The sequence below is a fragment of the Stegostoma tigrinum genome, chromosome 12 (assembly GCF_030684315.1).
Source record: "Stegostoma tigrinum isolate sSteTig4 chromosome 12, sSteTig4.hap1, whole genome shotgun sequence".
Lineage (NCBI taxonomy): Eukaryota > Metazoa > Chordata > Chondrichthyes > Orectolobiformes > Stegostomatidae > Stegostoma > Stegostoma tigrinum.
The window spans coordinates 44,643,508-44,670,962 of NC_081365.1; the positions used below are offsets into that span (position 1 = coordinate 44,643,508).

At 47.4% G+C, this 27,455-nt stretch overlaps 1 protein-coding gene across 10 annotated transcripts in view; it reads left to right on the forward strand.

Annotated features, from left to right (window-relative positions):
* Nucleotides 1-27,455, forward strand: part of bcor (BCL6 corepressor) — a 311,037-nt gene that overhangs the window by 167,156 nt on the left and 116,426 nt on the right. The window contains exon 1 of one of the 10 annotated variants that reach the window (XM_048540219.2): nucleotides 18,491-18,549. The exons of 8 other annotated variants lie outside the window; for them this stretch is intronic. Coding sequence is in view for 1 of the 2 variants with exons in the window: in XM_048540214.2 (XP_048396171.2) it covers nucleotides 18,994-18,996 (3 nt within the window). In the remaining variant the exon portion in view is untranslated. Of the gene's footprint in view, nucleotides 1-18,490; nucleotides 18,550-18,977; nucleotides 18,997-27,455 lie in introns of those variants that run through there. One more of the 10 variants, XM_048540214.2, reaches the window with a different exon arrangement.

The following is a 27,455-nucleotide window of genomic DNA, read 5'->3' on the forward strand; positions in this document are numbered from 1 at the left end:
CAGGTTTAACGTAACTGTTCTTCTGTGTCTATATTAATCAAACCTTGAATGTTGTATTTTTTATAAACCCCATTCTCAATCTGTCCTGACACCTTCAATGATTGTGCACTTTTACATATCAGATCTAATTCGGACCTCCCGAGAAACTGGCACTTAACTGGCTTGGGACTTTTTATGTGAAACGTTGGTAATTGGATTGCAAATTGTGCTACATTCATTAAATGTTGAAATTTAAGGGGCTTTCTCAGTGTTTCAGTTTCTGAACATCATTCCCTAATTATCTTTCACTATGGCCCCACAGGCAACAGCAGAACTGTTTTGGAGATAAAGTGGACTGGTGGTTTATTGACGCAAGCAGGATCACAGAGCAGTAATTCTGGCTGTCCACATTTAACTGTTTACTTATGTATTGTGAACGTTGATATGTGGCCAGCATTAACTGTACATCCCTAATTGTCTTTGACAAGGCAGTGGTGAGCTGCCTTCTTTAACTGTAATGTGAAGTAGGAACACCCACAGTACTGTTAGGGAGTTTCAGGACATTGACCCGAAGACAGTGTACAAATAGAAACATAGTTCCAAGTCAGGATGATGTGTGGCTTACAGGGGAACTTGCTGTTCCCATGTGTTTACTGCCCTTAATTATTCTCTGAGTTGATGGAAATTGTGGGTTTGGAAGAAGCTGTTGAAAGAGCTTTGAGTTACCATAGTGCATCTTAAAGATGGTACACATAGTTTCTATGCTGTGCATAGGGTCGAGAGAGTGAATGTTTGAGGTAGAAGATGGAGTTGCAAATTGCTTTGGCTTGAATAGTGTTAAACAACTTGAATATTGTTAAGATGGTTGCATGAAGTCTTAGTGGGCAGTATTTCATCATACTGTTGACTTGTGTTTGTAGTTGGTGAACAGACTTTGGGGAAGAAAGACGTGACTCACTTTGAAGTCTCCACCTCTGCCTTGGCGTTGTAACCACAATATTTATGTACCTTATCTGATTAAATATCTGGTCAATGGTGAGCCCCAGGATGTGGTAGATTTAGTTACGGTATTATTGTTAACTGTCAAGGATACTAATTAGGTTAATTGAATCATTACCTGGCACTTGTATGGTGTAAGTTTTGCCTGTCATATCATAGCCAAAGCCTGAAAGTTGAACAGGTCTTTTGCTTGTGCTTTATTATTTGAGGAGCTGAGCAGAACTGAGCACTGCAATCCACAGCTTTCCACTTCTGACCTTATGGTGGAGATAAAGTCATTGACAAAACAGCTAAAAGTGGTTGCACGTTAAGACATTGCTGAGAAAAGACCTACAGTGATGTGGCTGAAATGATTTATGTCTACTCAGACATCATCTTCGTTGGGCATCACATAGCACTAAACAGTGGAGCACTTTCTTCCTCATTTTCATTGACTTAAACTTTGCTTGAACTCCTTGATGCCACCTTTGTCTCACCTCATCTCTGATGATTACTCTTTTTGTTAAATTTAGGCTAAGACTACCATGAAGTCTGGACCAAAGAGTCCTGATGAGACCCAAATGGCACAGCATTGGACAGGCTACTGCTGAGTAAGAGCTGCTTGATAACAGTCTCAATGATCTCTTCAGGAAGTCAATGACAGTTGTGACTAGATTACTTTGTTTGTAATTGTCTGATTTGGATTTTGTGAACTAGGGAGATCTTTCACATAGTGTAGATGTCATCGTTGTAGCTCTCCTAGAACAATTTGTCCAGAAGCTTAGTCTGAAGCGTGAGTCATTAGGCGTGATGTTGGGTTCCATGACCATTTTTTCATACCCTGGGAATGATTTGAATTGTCTAAAGACTAGATTCTTCATTTGTGTTGTCCCCAAGAGAAGGCCAAATGGATCATGTACTTGGGCAGCCCTGACTGAAGATGATTGGAAACACTTCAGCCTTTTGGATTGGTGTACTGGTCTCTGGCATCATTGGGGATAAGGATGCTTGCTTACCTCCTTCGATTTGTTTACTTATCCACCATCATTCACAGCTGAATTTAGCAGAAAATGCTGGAGAAACTCAGCAGATCTGGCAACAAGTATGGATAGAGAAACTGTTGTCCTGTCCTGGATTGTCCTGTACTCTTGGCTGAACCAGGTTGATTCCCGAGCTTGATGGTAATGGTAGAGAGGGGCATATGTGAGGCCATGAAGTTATAGAATATGTTTGAGGAGAATTCTGCTGTTGATAACCCATTGCACCTCCTAATGCCCAGTCTTGAGTTGCTAGATCTGCTCAAAATCTCTGCCAAATAGCTCACTAGTGGCACCACACAATACCATGGAGGTTATCTCAATGTGAAGAAGGGACTCATCTCAACAAGGATTGTACACTCCTACTAATACTGTCATAAACATACTCTTCTGCATAGGAAAATTGGTGGAGTGAAGTGTATTTTATAAGCCTGAAGTAACATGTAAGCTAGATCAGTTAAGGATGGCATTTTTCCTTCCCTGAAGGAAGGCATTGGTGAGAAAAAATGATGCAGTTGCAGGCAAGGCTACAGAATTGGTAGTGGGAGATGAAGACACTTGTTTCAATTTTATTGATGTTGCAGCAAACTAGGTAAAAGCCATTGCAACCAGTGATGCAGATATCACGAAAAGTGGTGGAGATGCAGTGCTGGTTGCCATTTGCCTCTGTGTGGAAGCTGACCCCTTACCTATTAAGCAGCTGTATACAGACAAGGGGGAGGAAAATACATGGATTGATCTCACTCCAGAACATATAAATATCCATTAGAGGTGGTGTTATTTGATTAATCATATCAAAGAAGATTGAGAAAGGCAAGGAGGCATGATACACAACAGTATGACTTTGGTCGGGGCCATCTTGACACTGTGATATTTTTTAATTGCAAAAAAAAACTTATGCAAGGTGAGGGAAAAATACTTTCACATGAGTAGTTCAAGCCTGGAATGCATTGTTTGTTTGAAATGGATAGCGGCTCAAATGAGGCATTCAAGAGGGAATTCAATGATTATTTATATTTAAATAATGTGCAGTGGATCACAGAGTCATGATGCTCATTTGGAAAGTCAGTGCAGCGGTAATGGGCTGAATAGCCTCCTTCTACACTGTAACACTTCTGTCCTGTGGTAACATGTTCTAATATTTTGGATGATCCATATTGCATCACTTAGGAAGAATAGATACTGAATTGGATAACATAATTATCAATGTTATTGAACCCAGCACATAGATAAAAATATCAGAACATGGAATTACACTCCCTCTCTTTTTTTGAAGTTGTGGTTTCAGGTAATCCTATGTAAACTGGTAAAATGGCTGGCGCACAGTCATTGTGGAAACAATATTATTTTAGATTCTAAACCTGGAGGATCATATTGCTACCCGAGTCATTTATATTTCAGTGTTGGTCACTAATTTTCAATTCATCTTAAATTGGCTTAAATTGACCTTTAAATTTCTCTAGAATCGAATAGAATAGAATCCCTACAGTGTGGAAACAGGCCCTTTGGCCCAACAAGTTCACATCGAACCTCTGAACATCCCACCCAGACTCATCCCCCTGTAATGCACCTAATCTACACATCCTTATGGGCAATTAGCATGGCCATTTCACCTAGCCTGCACATCTTTGGACTGTTAAACTAAACAAAGGCATGTCTATGCATTTAGCCTAACTGCTTTAGGATTGTGATTATGCTGTTACTAATTTGTCTGTTCTTCTTATGCTACTTTTTACTTTCACTTTACTTTCAAGTGGCATGCAGCATAAACTTCTCAACTTTAGAATTATTTCATTACAAACTGATCCCATGTGGCATTGTCGTTGACTATTTTAACATAGTATACTTGCAAAGTTTAGAAGCAAACCTGGAGTGTCCCTTTCAAGATCATTCCTGAAAGACCTTGTGTGGTAGATTGGCATAAATAGAGAATTAAATGCAATTGTAGATTTAAAAATGCTGGCTGGAATAATGATCTTGAATGGCCCTTTTTGTTCAGTCATACATAATGGAAACAGACCCTTCGATCCAACTCATCCATGCTGACCAGGCTTCCCAAACTAAACGAGCCCCATTTGCTTGCATTTTGCCCATATCCTTCGAAACCTTTCCTATTTATGTAACTGTACAAATGCCTTTGAAATGTTGTAATGGTACCCACCTCCTCAACTTTCTCTGGCAGCTCATTCTAAGCTTGATTTACAATTTTAAAAACAATTTTGAGACATAAGAAGTTTTTAATACATATGCAGATCTCCCTTCATGCTTCTCCTAACAAGTCAGTTGTTTTATAATGACAGGAATATTGCATAATATGAAACAATGTCCCATTGCAAAAGTGTGGAAATGTCTTTTTTTAAGGCCACAAAGCTTAATTGATTAACATACCCAGGGAGAGTTAATACTGTAGTGAATTAAGAGGATAGGAATTTTATGGCTTTGGTATGTTCTGTTCCAACAGAGTTTGACTGTACATTCCAAATATTTGTCTTTGTTTCTTCACACTTTGTTTCATTAAAGTTTCTGCATCATGTTTGAAAATTTGTGATGTTGAAAGTGTGGGATGGACAGGAAGTCTGAGCACATAGAAAGATTTCAGAATTGTTGAAGGTATAGTTAACTCATTTCAGACATCCATTAACCTAACTGGATGCAACAAAGAAGCTGATTTCTGATTTAGAAACATTATTTCAAAAATTGTTGATGGCTTGTTTGCTGCCTGCAATAAGGAATGCGAAGCAAACGTGTCCATAACCACTCAAGCAAATATTAGTTTCCAATAATTTTATTGATTTTATAAATAACCCAATTTCAGAATTAATTGTAACAGATTATATCACAGAATTACGGAAGCACTACAGTGCAAAAGGAGGCTGTTTTGGCCCATTATGCTTTGTCAGGCTCATTCAGTGAACAATATTACCTAGTGCCAATCTCTTGTGTTCTTCCCCTATACTCTTGCATATTATTTTTATCCAATGAGCTATCGGATACCCAATTGAACCTGCCTCCACCACACTTGCAGATACTGCATTCCACATTTGCTAATTATGGATTAGCAAAGAAAGGATTTTCCTCTCTTCATGCTTGCTTCTTTGCTGATCACTTTAAACCTATGCCCTCTTCTTTTTCTTTTTTGAGTGAGAACAGTTTTTTATCCCTATCTACTCGACCCAACCTACTCCTGAATTTTAAAGCCTCTATCAGATCTCCGGTTTCGCTCCAAGAACAGCAACCCTAGCTCATCAAACTATTCTCATAGCTGAAGCTACTCATTCCTGAAACCATTCTTGTAAACTGTTTCTTCACTGTATCAGAGATAATACAACTGCAGATGCTGGAGAATCCGAGATAACAAGGTGTAGAGCTGGATGAACACAGCAGGCCAAGCAGCATCTTAGGAGCAGGAAAGCTGAAGTTTCAGGCCTAGACCCTTCAATTCATTCACATTCTTTCTTCCCAGAACTGTACACGGTTCTCCAGCTGAGCTCTAGCAAGTATCTTATACCAGTTCAGCATCACCTCCTTGTTGTCATGTTGTGTGCCCCATCAATAAAGTTGATGATACTGCATGGTTTACTTACTGCTGTCTACCTTTCCTGCAATTTTCATTGATCTATGTAGGCATGCGTTTAGATCCCTCTGCTCCTGCACGCTCCCTTAGCACTTTAGTCTCTATTTGTTTTTCGATATTCTTCCAACCAAAATACATCAACTTACATTTCTCTGTGTTGGAACTAATCTGCCACCTATCTGCACACTCCAGTAACTTGTCTGTATCCTTAAGAGTTCTACACTGTCGTCCTGAGTTTAAAATTCATCAAAGTTTTCTGTTACCTGCAAACTTTGAAATTGCCCCCTGCATAGCAAGATTCATGTCATTAATATATATCAGGTGAATCAAGGGTCTCAATACACAACCTTCCACTACAAATCTTCCTCCAGCCTGAAAAATCTATTGACGATTACATTTTTTTTCTTTGGCCCAGAAAATGTTGTACCTTTATTTCGACTGACCCTTTTTATTTAATGTCCCATAATTTTCCTCACAACTCTTTTGTATGGCACTGTATCCAGTGTCTTTTGATGTGGCTTGATGTTGATGTTTTATTCAACATTAACACATCTACTGCCTCCCAAAATCCTGTCTGACATCCATGAAGCACAATAATTGAATACTGTCCACTTGCCTGGATGGGAAGACCCTCATCAAGCCTTTCTGTTACCTCTTCAAAAAACTCTAACAAGTTGGTTAACATGATGTCCCCCTTAGAAATCCAAGCTGACTCTTCCTAATCAACCCACCATTTTCCATGCAACTTTTAATTTGTGAATAATTCAAGAAGCTTCACCATCACTGCAGCTAAATTAACAGGTCTGTAATTGCTGGGTCTATCCTTATAAATGTTACCGTCCTACAGCATGGAAATAGACCTTTTGGTCCAACTTATACATGCCGGCCAGACATCCTAATCTGACCGAGGCCCTTTTGCCACGATTTGGCCCATATCCCTCTCAACCCTTCCTATTCATGTACCCGCAGATGTTTTTTAAATGATGTAATGGTACCCATCTCCACCACTTCCTCTGGCAGTTCATTCTATACATCCATCACCCTCTGCTTGGAAAGTGTTGTGCCTTAGGTCCCTTTTAAATCTTTCCCCTCTCACCTTAAACCTATGCCCTTCAGTTTTGGATCTCCCCCACTGTTTGAAAATGACTTGGCTGTTCACCCTATCCATGCCCCTCATGATTTTATAAACATCTATAAAGTCACTCTTTGGCCTCTGCTCTGGGGAAAATAGCCCTTGCCTATTCAGTCTCTCCCTCAAGCCCTCCAGTCACAGAAACATCCTCATGAAATCTTTTCTGCACCCTCGCAAATTTAACAACATCCTTCATATAGAAGGGCAACCAGAATTTTATATACACTATTCTAAAAACGGCCTCACTAATGTTGTGTGCACCCGCAACATGAATTGAATAGAGTAGAATATCCTTTATTGTCACTTGTATTGAAGTACATGAGTACAATGAAAAGTTTAAAATGTCGCCCCAAATGGCACCATCTTTGATACAACATACCTAGATACAGAACTTAGATACAAAATAGAGAAATAAAGGGAAAAAAGTCAGATTACTTTCAGTTATTCATAGTATAAGTTAGAAAAAATGAGAAATAATGTTAAGATGATAAACGTTACAGCCTTTCCATAAAGGCCATGCAGTAGATCAGTGCAGGAAGCTTACACAAATGGTCCGACTGGGCTTGCAAGCCATTGACCCTATGCTCCGGCCCCCAGTCCAACAATCGTACCCGATCCTCACAGGCCTTCAGCCCGCTGGCTGTCCCTGCTCTGGTCATGAAATCACAACTCCTATACTCCATGATCTGCCCAACGAAGGCAAGCATGCCAAAAGCCACCTTCACCAACCTGTGTACCTGCGACTGCACTCCTCGGTCTCTTTGTTTGGCAACACTCCCCAGGGCCCAACCATTAATTGTTAAAGTCCTGCCCCGGTTTGCCTTACTAAAATGCAACTCTTCACATTTACCTAGATCAAAATCCATCTGCCACACCTCGGCCCAGTGGCCTATCTGATCAAAGTCCCATTGTACCCGGAGATAATCTTCACCAACAACTACACCACCTGTTTTGGTGTCATCCATGAATTTACGAACTGTACCTCCTATATTCACATCCAAATCATTTATATAAATGATGAAAAGTAGTGGATCCAGCATTAACCCTTGTGGCTCACTTCTGGTCACAGGCCTCCAGACTAAGAAGCAACCCTGTACCATCACCCTCTGTCTCCAACCTTCAAGATAATTGTGTATGCACTTGGCTAGCTCCCTGGATCCTATGTGATCTAACCTTACTAACCGGTCTATCATGCACCACCTTGTTGACTGCTTCGCTGAACTCCATAGAGACAGCTACTGCTCTGCTTTCATCCATTTTCTTGAATAAGGCCATAATATATAAATTTGCCAATCCACACACACCTCTGCTGAGTCTTCGGAAAATTGCAATATTGTAGCCAGTGCTCCTATATACATGTCTTTATAAGACAAAATTGATTTGCTGCTGGAATTATTGCCCATATTTGGGGATACGTTCATGTCCATTTAATTGATTGATTTTTTTCATTCAAAACAAGAAAATATCTTTTATAAATCACATTGTTACAAGGTCTGATAAGATGACTGAATCTACCCTTTTAAAAAAAATCTGATAAATCTGTCCCTGCCGCTTTCCTCCTTGGTTCACAGTTCCTAGACACCTAGACACAGATCCCTTCTGAGATGGCAGTGGCAGAGTAGGCAACATCTGGGCTCCAGTGCCCAGAGCTTTACCACACCATTTGCTTTTTTTTTGTCTTTCTTTTCTCTTCTTTTTTCATTGTTATTTTAGTGGAAGGTGGGATGAAGGCATCTTTGTTGGGGTCAGGAGCATAGTGGCAGCTAGTGAGCCTAGAGCAGGACCTGGAGGACAATGAGGCAGTTGGTGAGTATGGAGTGGGACTCTGGAATTGGTGTTGAGAAGGCGGATAGCAGAGGAGGAAGTATGGTGACCCGCTATTGCCTGTTACATCAGCGGAGGCCAGCAATTGGCTTCGGCATTGAGGTGATTTCGGCCTAGCATCCGGCGGCCCGGGAATTCTTTGGGCAGCTATTGCAACATCTTCCTTCCTGGGATTGGCAATGAAATTAATTTTGAGATGGCTTCTGTGGAGTCTTGCAGCCCAGATTCCAGTGGTCTGGTGTGGATGGACTGCTGAGAAGCTAGGTTCCAGCATGGTATTCCAGCGGCCTGGCACAGCAGCCTTGCAATGGTACTGTCTTTGCCTGAAGCCAAGACCTGGGAATTGACCTACGATAGACTTTGTCTCAACTCTTTTTAAACTTTTTTTCTTATCTATGGCTCCTGTTATTACCACATGCGCCATGGTAGGCTGACTTAAACACTCTTCACTGTACTTTTTAAAATTAAAAATACAAGTGACAATAAATGACCTTTCTCTTCTAAAACATGTTGTAAACAGGCTGCATAGAAGCCAAGTATTTAATATTAGTTGTGCACCTCTAGAATTCTATGGCCATCTTGATGTTGCAGGCAGAGATTCTTTTCTGTACAATTTGACAATTTGGAAGCAAGTGGGAATATTTTGTTCACCCATATTCGAAGCATTTAGCTTACTTGTTAATAAACAAAGGCATATTTAAACTCAAATGGCAGAATTACATTCCTATTTGAATGTACAGAGAATTCTGGAAACAGCCGTTTGCATTCAAAAATACCTAATATGAAAAAATAGTTTGATTGGGGCTATTAATATAGAAAATAATCAAAATAAATATATTATGATGCATGAGTATTAGAATAAGTCAAAAGGTGTATGATGAAGGTCTGATCGGTAAAAAGGAAAATAGCAAAACATGGGTTGTATCTTAGAGCTGCAAAGAAGTAACTAAATTACTACTTCATTTCAGTTTTCACAGCAGAACATGATCATAAAAATCCACAGATACACGACAAGTAGTGCACAAAATGTAGTAGGACAATCATGGCAGTTAAAACATAGTTTAGACTGTAATGGATGTTGGACTCTGATGACATCCTTTCTGAAATGATGACAGAAATCAGTAGAAATATCTCTGACCGCAATTTTGCAAATTTTCCAGAGTTTATACCATGGAAAATATTTGATACTCACTCAGAGACATGGATTATTTTGAGACTACTACACAGGTTTGTAAATTTCACCATGTGTGGCAAAATTTAAAGAACAATTTCAGGAAATAACACTGTATTGGTAAAAGAAATAAAGTAGATGGAAAACGTTGAAAGTAGAAGCAGGAATAAGCCATTCAGCCCATTCTTTCTAATTCACCATTCAACATCAGTATGTATCTGTTTTGTTCTTAAATATATTGAGTGACTTCACCTTCACAGCTTTCTGTGGTAGAGAATTCCACAGATTCATTTGTCCTCTGAGTGAAGAAATCTCTTCTCGTCTCAGTCCAAAATGACCTGATACATTTCATGAGGATGTGACCTCTTGTTCTGTATATGCAGTCAAAGGAAACATCATCCCTGTATTCTGTCTCACTCTGTCAAAATTTTATCTGCTTCAATGAAATCCTGTTTCGTTCTTCTGAACTCCAGTGAATAGAGGCCCAGCCAACCCAATCTTTCATCATAGGACAAACCTGCCATGCAAGGAACTAGTCTAGAGAACTATTGTTGCACTCTCTCTTTGGCAGGTATATATTTTCGTAGGTAAGGAGATCAAAATTGCTCATGATATACCGGGTGTGGTGTTACCAAGACACAGCACAGCTCCAGTACAGATTAACCTGCTCCTACACTCAAATCCTCATGCCTTCCTTGCAGCTCAGTTCACCTGCGTGCCTGCTTTGCATGGCTCAATTAAAAGGGCACCAAGATATCTTTATAGATTAAAATTTCCTAATCTATCACCACTTAAGTAATACTCTGCCATTCTGTCTATATGTGGGTTTTTTAATGATGTGTCCCATTTTGGGATCATTGGTTAGGTCAGGGTCAGTGATATTATGCAAACAACTATTTTGTGGTATAACAGAAATTGAAGATATAAGTTGATGGAGAAATTTACTATTCCAGGATTTTGAAAGGGAGATATTATTTTGCTAGTCAGCAAGACAGTAGCTGGAGGTTACAGGTTTAAAATTTTCACTGACAGATAGAAATGCCAAAGAAGTTTTTATTGTAATACAATAGCTTGATTAGATCATGGAATGAATGTTTTAAAATAAAGAATGTTGAAGGCAGAATCCATAAAAATAGATTCTAAAAGGGAAATATACATCAAATTTAAACTCACAACAGCAAAGAATCCATTGGTACATCTTGTTCTCCGTGTAGTTACAGTGCCTTATGATTCATAATACAGACACTTGAGTCAGTCATGTGATCTATTAGTTGAAAAAGTAAATAAAATCCCAAGCTAATTAGGGAAACGAAGTCTAGAAATATCCTCTTTGACCACTTCAATCCTAGTTTAGATCAGACGGAGTATCTACACCTCCATTTGATGCAGGCCTCTACTTTTGCTTGAAAGACAACAGCAAATCAGTGTTCACCACAAAACCTTGCAGCCTGTTCTACAGGGACACTATATTCACTGGTAAAGAGGAATGTTTCTAATATTAAATTTAGGCTGCTCATACATCATATGTAAGTGTGCCTTTCCTCACCTATCCAGTTGAAATGCAAGTAAGGTGGTTCACATAAACCTAATCTAGTCCATTCATTATTTTATAAACCTTTGTCAAATTACCTGGTTCTGTGCTTTTCTGAAATTTGCAGTTTCAGCTGTCTGAGCACATCTGAGTAACTAAGCTGTTTCAAAGAGGGAATTAATCTTCTGGCCCTCCTTTGAACTCATTTCAAAGGCTGAATATCCCCATATGATAGTAAAACAAATCCAAGAAGGCCTAAACTTAAGTTTTGAAGAAAAATAAAATGGTATGATTTTTGTTTTGTAATAAGTTGTCTCGTGAATGCATCCTGGAATCCTGTTTGCTTTTGCTGTAGCTTCGCAGCATTGATTTTGAACCTTTATAGAATGGATTAATGCAACAACCAAATTTTCCTTATAGCACAGTTTCAATCTTGTTCCTTTTATACATTGTATATACCTTTATCACTTTGACCTGTCTGCATGGAAAGCTTTTAAAGTTAAACATGATTTGCTAAACATGGGCCCTTTCCCACCAACATATCTAGATCTGTTTTACATAGTCCAGCATTTCCTGCACACCAAGCCTTCCAAATGACTTGGCAGAATCTGCAAAATTGTGTTTAATCCCCTAACGCTTGTACTATAGGTTATTAATGCAGGACATTTGTCAGAACAGGTTTTCAAGTAGATGTCAATTTATTGATAAATTAACAACTTTCCACCTACAAGCATTCAGCCATTCCCTATCAGAAGATTATCATGAATTTTGCAAAATTTTAAACTTTAGTAAAGCCCTTTGAAAGGTAACTTTTTCATTAATCAAAATTTTTTTGCATTTGTTCATGGAATGTGGACGATGTGGCAAGGCTTTCATACATTTACCCATCCGTAATTGCTTTTGTGAAGATGAAGCTGAGTGTTTTCTTCAACCACTACAGTTCACACCCACAGTGCTGTTGGGAGGTTTTTTTTAGCTCAATGACAGTGAAGGAATGACAAGACTATACTCAGGATAGTGTGTAACATGAGGGAAATTTGCAGTAGCGGTGTTTTGATGCACCTGCTGCCCTGAATTTTCCAGGAGGTGCATGTTGCAGATTTGGAACATGAAGGTGCTTTGAAGGAATCATGAGACTTGAAATAGTGTATTTTACAGGTGATACATGCTACTGCCACTAGGCACCTGGAAGGAACGATTATCTAAGGTGGTGGATATTTTCTCTAGTGATACGAGCAAACAGGTCTAGTTAGCCAGTCGAGGGCAATAGGGGATGGGCAACAAACATTGACCCAGTTGGTGACACCCACATTCCACGAACAATTAAAAATGTTCTGCCAGTCCAAATGAGACTTCGGTGAACTATCAAAGATGCAAACAAGAGTCTCATGTTGAACCAGTACCACTACTTTAAGGACCGCTAGTTGAAAATAAAACAGGAAAAAGATTTTTGGAAAGGGTATCAAAATGGGAAAAAGTGGATGACTCAATATAGTTACAGCGAGAGCCCAAATTGTTTTAGCCACTTTGGCTCTATTTGAACATTTAGAATCTCTAAAATATAATTTGATTTATTTTAAACAGAAATCGATCGTCAACGTTGTTTTTAAGCAGGACACAATGGGGAAGAATGAACTACCCTATTAAGTTCACTCTTAATAAAAGCATTCTTGCTTCAATTCTGATAGAGTTCTGAGATAAATGTAGTTTCTACTTTTGTTCATTACTACTTTGAGCAAGTGATCATAATTCTATTAGTTTTGAAATAGTTATGGGAAAAGATAAACCTGATGCACAAGTTAAAGTTATAAATTGGAGAAAGGCCCATTTTGACAGTGTTAGGCTAGAGCCTTCAGACATTGATTGGGGGCAGATGTTCACAGGTGAAGGGATAGCTGGAAAGTGGGAAACCTTCAAAAATGAGATAATGTGAGTCCAGAGATGGAATGTTCCTGTTGGGCTGAAGAGCAAGGCTGGTAGGTGTAAGGAATGCTGTATGACGAGAAAAATGGAGGTTCTGGTCAAGAAAAAGAAGGAAGCATATGTCAAATATAGACAACAGGGATTGAGTGAATCCCTAGAGGAGTATAAAGGCAGTAGAAGTATACTTAAGAGGGAAATCAGGAGGGTCAAAAGTGAACATGAGATAGCTTTGGCAAATGGGGTTAGCAAGAATCCATTGAGTTTCTACTTTGAAGACCAAAGAGTAACTAGGGAGAGAAAGGGCCCCTTAAAGATCAATAAGGCTGCCTGTGTGTAGAACCACAGGTTGGGTGAAATACTAAATGAGTATTTTGCATCATTGTTTACTGTGGAGAAGGATATGGAAGCTGGAGAACTTGGGGAAATAAACAGCAATATCTTGAAAAGTGTCCATAATACAGAGGAGGAAATGCTGGATGCCTTAAAATGCATGAAGGTGGGACTGGATCAGGTGTATCCTAGAGTTCTGTGGAAAGCCAGGGAAGTGATTGCTGTACCCCTTGCTGAGATATTTGTAACATTGATAGCCACAGGTAAGGTGTGGAAGACTGGCTAGTTTTTAGAGTGGCCTCTATTTAAGAAAGTTGGTAAGGATAAACTAGGGAAATGTAAACTGGTGATCTCGACATCAGTGGTGGGCAGGTTGTTGGAGGAGATTTTGAGGGACAGGATTTACATGTATTTCAGAAGATAAAGAGGGATTAGGGATATCCAACACACCTTTATGTGTGGGAAATCATGTGTCACAATCTTAATTAAGCTTTTTGTCACTTCTTCGAAGAAGATTGATGAAAGCAGAATGGTGAACATTGTCAAATGCCTTAAGGAAGTCCATACAGGCAATGTTCTGCATAGTAGACTGGTTAACAAGGTTCGACCACATGGAATACAGTGAGAAGTAGCGATTTTGATACAAAATTGGCGGAGAGGTAGGTGATGTAGAACAAGGGTGGTCGTGGAGGATTTCTTTTTGGACCGGAGGCCTGTGACCAGTGGTGTGCCACAAGGATCAGTTCAGGATCCATTGCTTTTTGTCATTTATATTAATGATTTGAATGTGAACATAGGAGGTATGGTTAGTAAGTTTGCAGACACCAAATTGGAGGTGTAGTGGATGGTGAAGACGTGCAGTGGGATCTTGATCAGATGGGCCAATGGACCAAAGAGTGGCCGATGGAGTTTAAACGAGATAAATGTGAAGTGCTACATTTTGGAAAGGCAAATCAGGGCAGGACTTGTACACATAATAATCTGGTCCTGGGGAGTGTGGCCAAACAAAGAGACCTTGGAGTGCAGGTTCATAGTTCCTTGAAGGTGGAGTCGCAGGTTGACTGGATAGTGAAGAATGCATTCGGTACGCTTGCCTTTATTAGTCAGTGCATTGTGCATAGGAATTGGGAGGTCAAGTTGTGGCTGTACAGGACATTGGTTCGGCTACTTTTAGAATACTGTGTTCAGTTCTGGTCTCCCTGCTATAAGAAAGATGTGGTTAAATTTGCATGGGTTAAGAAAAGATTGACAAGGTGTCACCAGGGTTGGAGGGTTTGAGCTATAAGGAGAGGCTGGTTAAGCTGGGGCTGTTTTCCCTGGAGTGTTGGATGCTGAGGACTGACATTTGTAGAAGTTTGCAAAATCATGAGGAGCATGGATATGGTGAATAGACAAGTTCTTTCCACCAGGATAGGGGAGACCAAAACTAGAAGGCATAGCTTAAAGTGAGATTTAAAAAGAACCTAAGAAGCAACTTTTTTGTGCAGTGGATGGTGCATGTATGGAATGAACTGCCAGAGGAAGTGGTGGAGGCTGGTATTATTATAACAGTTAAAAGGCATCTGGATGGGTACATGAATAGGTAGGATTTAGAGGGATATGGGCCAAATGCTGGCAAATGAAACTAGATTAATTTCAATATCTGGTTGGCCTGAAGGGTCTGTTTCAGTGCTGTGCAACTCTATGCTGCAGGTTTCCCCTAGAAACAGCAGTCCATTCTTGCCACTGTTGTCATTTCACTATTGAATGCTCAGGAGATGCAAACTGGTGCACCAAAAATTCTGCTAGGGAGAAATTATTTGCCCTTCCCATACATGGGCAGTATTTTTCCATCCCAGTTTTCTCCTTTCGTCAGAAGCTGTTGAGTTTTGCTCGGGATGCAGTTCCAGAACCTCTCTCAGCAGCCTATTATTAATGTGTGAAGAATGGATATTATGTGAATACTGGCACATACTTTGAACAAAAGGACTCTTGGCCTAACCTTTTCCTTGCTCTTCATCGGTACACGCGCACTTTGCTGGAGTGGGACCTCTGATTCATTGGCTTCGTTTCTTTCTGTACAATTAGTTTGAGCCCAAAATCTGATTTACCTTTGTAGTCTCTACAGTCAGAACTAATTATCTTTAATATTTTAAAAGTTATTTTGTGTTTCCATTGTGCCGTCCCTAAATCAGTGCTGAGTGTAATACGTCTTTCCCTTGTAGGGGAGTTTAAATAGTCTCGTCATTCTGGTATTTTCCGATAGTAACAGCGAGGTGGGCACAAACTATTTAATTTGCGATTAGGGAATGAAGAAAAATTGGTACACGTGGATGCATATTTTTTATTTACGTTTGCTAAATGTATAAATAAGTGTTTGGCCCAAGTTTTCTGCATCACATTGGGATATTTCCTATTTCGAAGTTATAATTCATTCAGTTTGAGACACTGGCTTTCTAGAATTCAAGAATAGAGTTAAATTGTTTACAAACCCGAAAGGGCTGTAAATCAGGAACAAAAGCAGAAGTTGCTGGAAAAGCTCAGCTGGTCTGGAAGCATCTGTGGCCCTTCCCGGACACGAAATGTTAACTCTGATTTTAATTCACAGATGCTGCCAGACTGGCTGAGTTTTTTCTGCAACTTCTGTTTTTGCTCAAGACTTAAAAGATGTGTCGTTCGATGGCTTGTATTTTAAAGGTCGGCGTAGTGGGGGCAAGACCCTAATAAGCTTTAGCAACACGATACGAAAAGAGCGTTTTGTTACTCCACGGTGCGTGTGTATGTGTATAGGAGTATTGCTCATTTTAGTTTAAAACTTTCTTGTTAAGTTTTCCAAATGATGAACGTGGATCCAGCTCCGTTCTCAAACTGGAGTTCCACTCTGCATTTTAATTTGCATTTGATTTAAGTAAAGTCCGCACAGAGTTCAACTAGTTCACGGTTTACGTTTGTATCTGATCGGAAATTGTACTCCGCAGTTGACGTGCGATACAAGCGAGTGCAGTGACATTGAAAGCCCCGGGTTAGAGCATCTGTTTGTGCAGTGAAAGCTAATACTCCTCATGGTCAAGAAACCTTTTAACGTTTCGGTGGTATGTGAACCAAATCAACGCTCTTTAACAAACGTGCTGCTGATTTTGTTAAAGGTGCAGCTACAGCTGCGGTCAGACTTTTGTGCAGTTCAGTCGTACTTTTTTTGTACCTCGTTTTGCAATGAAATAGCGATAACTCGATCGAGTCTCGTCCTCCCCGCCCCCGCACTCCAAGCGCCTATTTATTGTTCTTTGTTCGTGTCTGCAACATGAACATTGTGCATTCTTCAAGAAAGAAGGCGAAGGGGCTTTCAGTGTTTTGTTTTAAGCTGTTGTAGCGTGGGGTATCATTCTTGTCGAGTGCCTTCCATTGCTTGTTTCCTGCGTCCGTTTGGAAACGCGTTTCGATCTTGATAATAAGCTTGAGATTGGCGCTGTACACGTACCGCAGTGAAGCGGTCGGGTCGAGGAAGTGGCACTAGCTGGTGGGGGATGGGAGCTTTCGCCATCTTTGTCTTGTGTGAAGTCGCTGCTGCTGGGGTTTCTGCTAGAGGCAGCAGCACTGAGACAGGTGGCGCACTTCGCGCAGCCGCTCTCGCCAATCACATTCCCGAAAAAAAGACACAGGGATTTCATCCCATTGAATAATTTTTTAAAAACCCGAAATGTCTAACCAGTTACACCAACCTCATTATCGGCGGTGACTTCATATATAGCTTTAAAGTATGTCACCGTGGACTCGGATTCCTTTATTTGCATCGAAAACTAAGATATAGAACAAAGAATGTAGGCATCGATCTTTTATTGGTAACGTTTACTGTCAGGAACAGGTAACAAAACAGCGAGTTGTGGATGTTACCTCTTTTTAAAAAGCGAAGTTTCCTTGGGGGGGGGGGAATTACAGAAAACAGCTGACCTTAGTCATATTTGTAGGGTTGTTCATTTCGAAAGAAGGATGCGGTTCCCTGAACTAGGATGTGAAACGAGAGGTTGGCGATATGTTCTTCAGAGTGAGGTGCTTTTAACCGTCTCTGGGAGAAACCAACTAAAACAGAAGAATATCGGGAGCGGTGATGGAAATTGTGCAGCACGTACTGCGCTACACATCACACACACACACAGAGAGAGAGAGAGAGAGGTCAGCAGCTCAAGGCTATGAGGCGAGTGATTAAAGAGCCCGAACTCCACGCAGTACCGATCCCCAGGAAAGGAAAGCGTCGTGCAGTCGCTAGCGCTGACACAAATTGCTATGAAAGAACACCTCCAACTGATTGTGAATAATTGCTACATTAAACAATGCTGGAGTACAAATGAGCAATTCATTCATTGTAACGAATCTTACCCGGCACTTGTGTGTGTGCTGGGGGTGGGGGTAGATATTAGTAAAGGGGTCGGTAAGGTGACTCCCACCTCTCCTCTTCCTCCTTGTTATCTGGGCATTGGGCTTTCTTGACGCTGGGAATACAACCTCTTGTATCTCATGACCAAGATAACTCGGACTAGTGGGGTATGGAATATCTCAAACTGCAGTAGATGAAAACATTATTCGCAGTTTGTGCAATTTTTAATCTAACCGCCCCACCCCCTCCCGGACTCCCCTGCTATCGGTAAAGAGGAACTTTGTAAGTGTTATCAGCTAGTATCAGTCATGAGGTCACAACTATATCTTGGAGACTTCGTGCCCCGTGTGAATGTTCAGAGCGATTCCTTATCTTCGCGAAGTTATCGCAGACAGTATTCTCACCGTTTAAACAAACACCCGCTCTCAAACTCTGCATGTTTGATCTGTAGCGGACTGGGGAAAGAAACCTTAGCCAAAAAATGTGTTCTGTGGCGGGGGGTGGGTGGAGGAACGTCTGACAAAGTGGTGAGAAGGCTGAAATATGTTCTGCATTAATAACTGAGCTTCCTCGTGGTTGCGTCCAAAGCACTGGCTTCTAAATGAGAACAGTCAAAACTCTCAACGCCCTGTTTCCGCCCAGTTTCGGAGAAACAGAGAGCGGATTCTGCTTATACGGGCCGCGGAGAGAGAAGCAGCTGGTGCGAGCTGTTCGTGCGGGTGAGACAGAGATTGCTTCGACATGACTGAGAGTTTGCGGGGGAGTCATGTGTAACTGTGACTCCAACAAGCGGCGTGTAATGGAGGGAATGTGTTCGGTTGCGAGGGAGGCTGTGGGCGTGTGTTTCTGTGTAAGAGTCTGTGCGTATGTTTTGAGACTGTGAGAATGTGTTGGGGGCGGGGGCAGTGTGACGGACACAGTGAGGAAAAGAGCACCAGAGTATTTGCCTGGTGTAAGGAAAGAAGAGACGTGTGATGGAGATATGCGAGTGTGAAGAATACGTGTGCGTGTGTGACTAAGACTAAGGTTGTGTGTGTGTGTGAGAGAGAGAGGAAATAGTGAGAGAATGTGGCTTTCCGAAACTCGGAGCGCTTGCCTGCTGGAGGATGGATCCGGTGGTACCAGGGTATTTCGATCTATATGGAATTAACAGAATTACTGAGATGGTGATTTGCGCAACTCGTGTGTGCGTGCGTGCGTGAGAGAGACTTGCTGTTCGGGGAATTGGTGGGGAAGGGTGAGCTGGGGATTCACTGCAGGGCAGTGTGTGTCATTTTGCAGGTAAATGTGAATATTTCCATTTGTGTCTTGTTAGCCAATTGTGTGCAGTGAGGTGGTATACCGTGTGTTGAGCATGTGTGAACAGTGAGCGTGTCCCGGGGGTACAGGGTGAGTGTGCACTGTGAGGTTTATGGTGAGTGTACAGTGAATGTGTACTGAGAGGTTTGCAATGAGGGTGAGTGCTCGGTAAGTATGTTGAGTTTGTGCGCTGGGGAGACAGTGGTGAGTGTACTGGGGGAGTATGGTGAGAGTTCAGTGAGGATACTGCGAGAGTGCATTGAGGGAGTGTGGTGAGTGTGCACTGGGGGAGTATGGTGAGAGTGTGCAGTGAGTGTGCGCTGGGGGACTGCAGTGAGAGTGTGCTGACGGAGTATGGTGAGAGTGTGCAGTGAGTGTGTGCTCGGGGAGAGCACTGTGTGTGTGCTGGGGGTGACTGCAGTGAGTGTATGGCGAGTGTGCTGAGGGAGTATGGTGAGAGTGTGCACTGAGTGTGCGCTGGGGGAGTGTGCTGAGTGTGTGCTTGGGGAGTGCACTGAGTGTGCACTGGGGGCACTATGGGTGTGCGCTGGGGGAGGGGATTGTGTGTGTGCTGTGGGGGTGAGGTATGGGGCTGTGTGTGCCGTGGGGTGCGGTGATGTGTGCTGTAGGGGTGGAGAAGAAGTGTGGGGGTGTTTGTACTTTGGGTGTGTGTGTGGGTGCGCATCCTGGGTGAATGTGTGTGCACACGTGCAGAGAGAGTTTGTGTGGTTGTGGGTGTGTGTGCTGAGCGATAGTGGTCTGTGTGGGTATGCTGGGGCAGTGTGGTTTGTGTGAGTGGGCTGGGGGAGTGTGGTGTGGGTGGGCTGGGGAATTGTGGATGTGGGTATGCTGGGGGAGTGTAGTGTGTGTGGGGGTCTAGGGGAGTGTGGTGTCTGTGGGTGGGCTAGCGGAGTGTGGTGTGTGTCAGTCTGTGTGGGCTGGGAGATTGTGGTCTGCGTGGTTATGCTGGGGGAGAGTGGTGGGGGTGTACTGGGGAACTTTGGTGTATGTGATGGGGAGTGTGGTGTGTGTAGGTGGGTAGGGGTAGTCTGGTATGAGTGGGCAGGGAGGGTATGGTGGAGGTGTGTTGGGGAAGTGTGGTGTGTATGTGTGCTGTGGAGAGTGGTTGTGTGAGCGTGCGGGCGCTGTGGGAGAGTGGTGTGTTGTGTGTGTGTGTGCGTGCGCGCGCGCGCTGTGGGAGAGTGGTGTGTGTGTGTGCGCGCGCTGTGGGAGCATGGTGTGTGTGCGCTGTGGGAGCGTGGGTGTGTGTGTGTATGAGTGCTGCGGTAGAGTGGTGTGTGTGTATGTGTGTGCTTGCGTGTGCCGTGAGAGAGTGGTGTGTGTGTGCTGTGGTAGTGTGTGTGTGTGCGCGCGTGTGTGTGTGCTGTGGTAGAGTGGGTGTGTGTGTGCGCTGTGGGAGAGTGGTGTGTGTGTGTATGTGTGCGCACGTGCTGTCGGAGAGTGGGGTGTGTGTGTGCGCTGTGGGAGAGTGGTGTGTGTGTATGTGTGCACGCGTGCTGTCGGAGAGTGGTGTGTGTGTGTGCGCGCACGCGCGCTGTGGGAGAGTGGTGTGTGTGTGCGCGCCGTGGGAGAGTGGTGTGTGTGTATGTGTGCGCGCGCGCTGTGGGAGAGTGGTGTGTGTGTGCGCGCCGTGGGAGAGTGGTGTGTGTGTGTGTGTGCGCGTGCTGTGGGAGAGTGTGTGTGTGTGTGGGTGTGTGTGTGCGCGCGTGGTGTGTGTGTGGGTGTGTGTGTGCGCGCGTGCTGTGGGAGAGTGGTGTGTGTGTGTGCGCGTGCTGTGGGAGAGTAGTGTGTGTGCGCGCGCGCGCTGTGGGAGAGTGTGTGTGTGCGTGCCTTGTGGGAGAGTGGTGTGTGTGTGGGTGTGTGTGTGCGCGTGTGCTGTGGGAGAGTGGTGTGTGTCTGTGTGCGCGCGTGCTGTGGGAGAGTGGTGTGTGTGTGGGAGTGTGTGTGCGTGCGTGCTGTGGGAGAGGGGTGTGTGTGTGTGTGTGTGTGTGTGTGTGTGTGTGTGCGCGCGTGCTGTGGGAGAGCGGGGTGTGTGTGTGTGTGTGTGCGCGCGCTGTGGGAAAGTGTGTGTGTGCATGCGCTGTGGGAGAGTGGTGTGTGTGTGCGCGCGCGTTGTGGGAGCATGGTGTGTGTGTGTATGAGTGCTGCGGTAGAGTGGTGTGTGTGTATGTGTGTGCTTGCGTGTGCTGTGAGAGAGTGGTGTGTGTGTGTGTGTGTGTGTGTGTGTGTGTGTGTGTGTGCTGTGGTAGTGTGTGTGTGTGTGTGTGCGCGCGCGCGCGTGCCGTGGGAGAGTGGTGTGTGTGTATGTGTGCGCACGTGCTGTGGGAGAGTGGTGTGTGTGTGTGCGTGCGCTGTGGGAGAGTGGTGTGTGTGTGGGTGTGTGTGTGCGCGTGTGCTGTGGGAGAGTGGTGTGTGTGTGGGTGTGCGCGCGCGCGCGCGCTGTGGGAGCATGGGTGTGTGTGTGTATGAGTGCTGCAGTAGAGTGGTGTGTGTGTATGTGTGTGCTTGCGTGTGCTGTGAGAGAGTGGTGTGTGTGTGTGTGCTGCGGTAGTGTGTGTGTGTGCGCGCGTGTGTGTGCTGTGGTAGAGTGGGTGTGTGTGTGCGCGCGCGCTGTGGGAGAGTGGTGTGTGTGTATGAGTGCGCGCGTGCTGTGGGAGAGTGGTGTGTGTATGTGTGCGCGCGTGCTGTGGGAGAGTGGTGTGTGTGTGTGTGTGCGCGCGCTGTGGGAGAGTGTCTGTGTGCGTGCGCTGTGGGAGAGTGGTGTGTGTGTGGGTGTGTGTGTGCGCGTGTGCTGTGGGAGAGTGGTGTGTGTGTATGTGTGCGCGCGTGCTGTGGGAGAGTGGTGTGTGTGTATGTGTGCGCGCGCGCTGTGGGAGAGTGTGTGTGTGCGCGTGCTGTGGGAGAGTGTGTGTGTGTGTGTGTGCGCGCGTGCTGTGGGAGAGTGGTGTGTGTGTGTGCGCGCGTGCTGTGGGAGAGTGGTGTGTGTGTGTGCGCGCGCGCTGTGGGAGAGTGTGTGTGTGTGTGCGCGTGCTGTGGGAGAGTGGTGTGTGTGTGTGCGCGTGCTGTGGGAGAGTGGTGTGTGTGTGTATGTGTGCGCGTGCTGTGGGAGAGTGGTGTGTGTGTGTGTGCGCGCGCGCTGTGGGAGAGTGTGTGTGTGCGCGCCTTGTGGGAGAGTGGTGTGTGTGGGTGTGTGTGTGCGCATGTGCTGTGGGAGAGTGGTGTGTGTGTGGGTGTGTGTGTGCGCGCGTGCTGTGGGAGAGTGGTGTGTGTGTGTGTGTGTGTGTGTGTGTGTGTGTGTGTGTGTGTGTGTGTGCGCGTGCTGTGGGAGAGTGTGTGTGTGCGTGCGCTGTGGGAGACTGGTGTGTGTGTGGGTGTGTGTGTGTGTGTGCTGTGGGAGAGTGGTGTGTGTGTGTGTGTGTGTGCGCGCGTGTGCTTTGGGAGAGTGGTGTGTGTGTATGAGTGCTGTGGTAGAGTGGTGTGTATGTGTGTGTGTGTGCGCGCGTGCGCTGTGAGAGTGGTGTGTGTGTGTGTGTGTGTGTGTGTGTGTGTGTGTGCAAGTGCGCGCTGTGGGAGAGTGGTGTGTGCGTGCACGCGCTGTGGGAGAGTGGTGTGTGCGTGCGCGCGCGTGTGTGCGCTGTGTGAGAGTGGTGTGTGTGTGTATGAGTGCTGTGGTAGAGTGGTGTGTGTGTGCGCGCGTGCGCTGTGAGAGTGGTGTGTGTGCGTGTGCGCGTGTGTGTGTGTGTGCGTGTGCGCGTGTGTGTGTGCATGCGTGCACTGTGGGAGAGTGGTGTGTGCGTGCGCGCGCTGTGAGAGTGGTGTGTGCGTGCGCGCGCTGTGAGAGTGGTGTGTGCGTGCGTGCGCTGTGAGAGTGGAGTGTGCGTGCGCGCGCTGTGAGAGTGGCGTGTGCGTGCGCGCGCTGTGAGAGCGGTGTGTGCGTGCGCGCGCTGTGGGAGCGTGGCGTGTGGGTGCGCGCGCTGTGGTAGCGTGGCGTGTGGGTGCGCGCGCTGTGAGAGTGGCGTGTGTGTGCGCGCGCTCGCGCGCTGTGAGAGTGGCGTGTGTGTGTGCGCGCTCACGTGTGCACGCCGTGGGAGTGGCGTGTGTGTGTGCGCGCGCTCACGCGTGCACGCCGTGGGAGCATGGGTGTGAGTGCTGTGGTAGAGTGGTGTGTGTGTGTATGAGTGCTGTGGTAGAGTGGTGTGTGTATGAGTGCTGTGGTAGAGTGGTGTGTGTGCGCGCATGCGCGCTGTGAGAGTGGTGTGTGTGCGCGTGTGCGCATGTGAGTGTGCGTGCGCACGCTGTGGGAGAGTGGTGTGTGCGTGCGCGTGCTGTGAGTGGTGTGTGCGTGCGCGTGCTGTGAGAGTGGCGTGTGCGTGCGCGCGCTGTGAGAGTGGCGTGTGCGTGCGCGCGCTGTGAGAGTGGCGTGTGCGTGCGCACGCTGTGAGAGTGGCGTGTGCGTGCGCTCACGCGTCCACGCCGTGGGAGCGTGGCGTGTGGGTGCACGCGCTGTGGGAGCGTGGCGTGTGGGTGCGCGCGCTGTGAGAGTGGCGTGTGTGTGTGTGCGCGCGCGCGCGCTGTGAGAGTGGCGTGTGTGTGCGCGCGCTCACGCGCTGTGAGAGTGGCGTGTGTGTGCGCGCGCTCACGCGCTGTGAGAGTGGCGTGTGTGTGCGCGCGCTCACGCGTGCACGCCGTGGGAGTGGCATGTGTGTGTGCGCGCGCTCACGCGTGCACGCCGTGGGAGCGTGGGTGTGAGTGCTGTGGTAGAGTGGTGTGTGTGTGTATGAGTGCTGTGGTAGAGTGGTGTGTGTATGAGTGCTGTGGTAGAGTGGTGTGTGTGCGCGCGTGCGCGCTGTGAGAGTGGTGTGTGTGCGCGCGTGCGCGCTGTGAGAGTGGTGTGTGTGCGCGTGTGCGCATGTGTGTGTGCGTGCGCGCGCTGTGGGAGAGTGGTGTGTGCGTGCGCGCGCTGTGAGAGTGGTGTGTGCGTGCGCGCGCTGTGAGAGTGGTGTGTGCGTGCGCGCGCTGTGAGAGTGGTGTGTGCGTGCGTGCGCTGTGAGAGTGGAGTGTGCGTGCGCGCGCTGTGAGAGTGGTGTGTGCGTGCGTGCGCTGTGAGAGTGGAATGTGCGTGCGCGCGCTGTGAGAGTGGAGTGTGCGTGCGCGCGCTGTGAGAGTGGCGTGTGCGTGCGCGCGCTGTGGGAGCGTGGCGTGTGGGTGCACGCGCTGTGGGAGCGTGGCGTGTGGGTGCGCGCGCTGTGAGAGTGGCGTGTGTGTGCGCGCGCTCGCGCGCTGTGAGAGTGGCGTGTGTGTGTGCGCGCTCACGTGTGCACGCCGTGGGAGTGGCGTGTGTGTGTGCGCGCGCTCACGCGTGCACACCGTGGGAGCGTGGGTGTGAGTGCTGTGGTAGAGTGGTGTGTGTGTGTATGAGTGCTGTGGTAGAGTGGTGTGTGTATGAGTGCTGTGGTAGAGTGGTGTGTGTGCGCGCGTGCGCGCTGTGAGAGTGGTGTGTGTGCGCGTGTGCGCATGTGTGTGTGCGTGCGCGCGCTGTGGGAGAGTGGTGTGTGCGTGCGCGTGCTGTGAGTGGTGTGTGCGTGCGCGCGCTGTGAGAGTGGCGTGTGCGTGCGCGCGCTGTGAGAGTGGCGTGTGCGTGCGCGCGCTGTGAGAGTGGCGTGTGCGTGCGCGCGCTGTGAGAGTGGCGTGTGCGTGCGCTCACGCGTCCACGCCGTGGGAGCGTGGCGTGTGGGTGCGCGCGCTGTGGGAGCGTGGCGTGTGGGTGCGCGCGCTGTGAGAGTGGCGTGTGTGTGTGTGCGCGCGCGCGCGCTGTGAGAGTGGCGTGTGTGTGCGCGCGCTCACGCGCTGTGAGAGTGGCGTGTGTGTGCGCGCGCTCACGCGCTGTGAGAGTGGCGTGTGTGTGCGCGCGCTCACGCGTGCACGCCGTGGGAGTGGCATGTGTGTGTGCGCGCGCTCACGCGTGCACGCCGTGGGAGCGTGGGTGTGAGTGCTGTGGTAGAGTGGTGTGTGTGTGTATGAGTGCTGTGGTAGAGTGGTGTGTGTATGAGTGCTGTGGTAGAGTGGTGTGTGTGCGCGCGTGCGCGCTGTGAGAGTGGTGTGTGTGCGCGTGTGCGCATGTGTGTGTGCGTGCGCGCGCTGTGGGAGAGTGGTGTGTGTGTGCGCGCGCTGTGAGAGTGGTGTGTGCGTGCGCGCGCTGTGAGAGTGGTGTGTGCGTGCGCGCGCTGTGAGAGTGGCGTGTGCGTGCGCGCGCTGTGAGAGTGGCGTGTGCGTGCGCTCACGCGTCCACGCCGTGGGAGCGTGTGTGTGAGTGCTGTGGGAGAGTGGTGTGTGTGTGCGCGCGCGCTGTGGGAGAGTGGTGTGTGTGTGCGCGCGCATGCTGTGGGAGTGTGGTGTGTGTGTATGAGTGCTGTGGTAGAGTGGTGTGTGTGTGCGTGCGCTCGCGTCGTGGGAGAGTGGTGTGTGTGTGCGCGCCTTGGGAGAGTGGTGTGTGTGTGCGCGCGCTGGGAGAGTGGTGTGTGTGTGCGCGCGCTGGGAGAGTGGTGTGTATGTGTGTGTGCTCGCCTTGGGAGAGTGGTGTGTGTGTGTGCGCGCGCTGGGAGAGTGGTGTGTGTGTGTGCGCGCGCTGTGAGAGTGGTGGGTGTGTGTGCGTGCGCTGTGAGAGTGGTGGGTGTGTGCGCGCGCTGTGAGAGTGGTGTGTGCATGTGCGCGCGCTGTGAGATTGGTGTGTGCGTGTGCGCGCACTGTGAGATTGGTGTGTGCGTGTGCGCGCGCTGTGGGAGAGTGGTGTGTGCGTGTGCGCACTGTGGGAGAGTGGTGTGTGTGTGTGCGCACTGTGAGAGTGGTGTGTGCGTGTGCGCGCGCTGTGAGAGTGGTGTGTGTGTGTGTGCGCACTGTGGGAGAGTGGTGTGTGTGTGTATGAGTGCTGTGGTAGAGTGGTGTGTGTGTGTATGTGTGTGTGTGCATGCGTGCGCTGTGGGAGAGTGGTGTGTGTGCGCGCGCGCTGTGACAGTGGTGTGTGTGTGCGCGCGCTGTGAGAGTGGTGTGTTTGCGCATGCTGTGGGAGAGTGGTTGTGTGTGTGTGTGTGTACGCACTGTGGGAGAGTGGTGTGTGTGTGTGTGCGTGCACTGTGGGAGCGTGGTGTGTGTGTGTGTGTATGCGCACTTTGGGATCGTGATGTGTGTGTGTGCCTGTGCTGTGGTAGAGTAGTGTGTGTGTGCGTGCTCGCGCCGTGGGAGAGTGGTGTGTGTGTGCGCGTGCGCTCGCGTCGTGGGAGAGTGGTGTGTGTGTGCGCGCGTGCCTTGGGAGAGTGGTGTGTGTGCGCGCACGCCGTGGGAGAGTGGTGTGTGTGTGTGTGTGCGCGCGCGCACCGTAGGAGAGTGGTGTGTGTGTGTGCGCGAGCTGTGGGAGAGTGGTGTGTGGGTGTGCGCGCGTGCTGTGGGAGTGTGTTGTGTGGGTGCGCTCACGCATGCACGCCGTGGGAGCGTGGTGTGTGTGTGTGTGTGTGTGTGTGCTGTGGGCGAGTGGTGTGTGTGTGCGTGTGTGCGCTGTGGGAGAGTGGTGTGTGTGTGCGCGTGCGTGCTGTGGGAGAGTGGTGTGTGTGTGCGTGTGCGCGCTGTGGGAGAGTGGTGTGTGTGTGCGCGTGCACGCTGTGGGAGAGTGGTGTGTGTGTGCGCGCGTGCGCGCTGTGGGAGAGTGGTGTGTGTGTGCGTGTGCGCGCTGTGGGAGAGTGGTGTGTGTGTGCGTGTGCGCGCTGTGGGAGAGTGTTGTATGTGTGTGTGCGTGTGCGCGCTGTGGGAGAGTGGTGTGTGTGTGTGCGTGTGCGTGCTGTGAGAGTGGTGTGCGTGTGCGTGCTGTGGGAGAGTGGTGTGTGTGTGTGTGTGTTTGTGTGCGCGCGCTGTGGGAGAGTGGTGTGTGTGCGTGCGCGCGCTGTGGGAGAGGTGTGTGTGCGCTTGTGCGCGCTGTGGGAGAGTGGTGTGTGTGTGCGCGTGTGCTGTGGGAGCGTGGTGTGTGGGTGCGCTCACGCGTGCACGCCGTGGGAGCGTGGTGTGTGTGTGTATGAGTGCTGTGGGAGAGTGGTGTGTGTCTGCGTGTGCGCGCTGTGGGACACTGGTGTGTGTGTGTGCGCTGTGGGAGTGTGGTGTGTGTGTGTGCATGCGCTGTGGGAGAGTGGTGTGTGTGTGTGTGCCTGTGCATGCTGTGAGAGTGGTGTGCGTGTGCGCGCTGTGGGAGAGTGGTGTGTGTGTGTGTGCGCGCGTGCTGTGGGAGATTGGTGTGTGCGTGTGCGCGTGTGCTGTGGGAGAG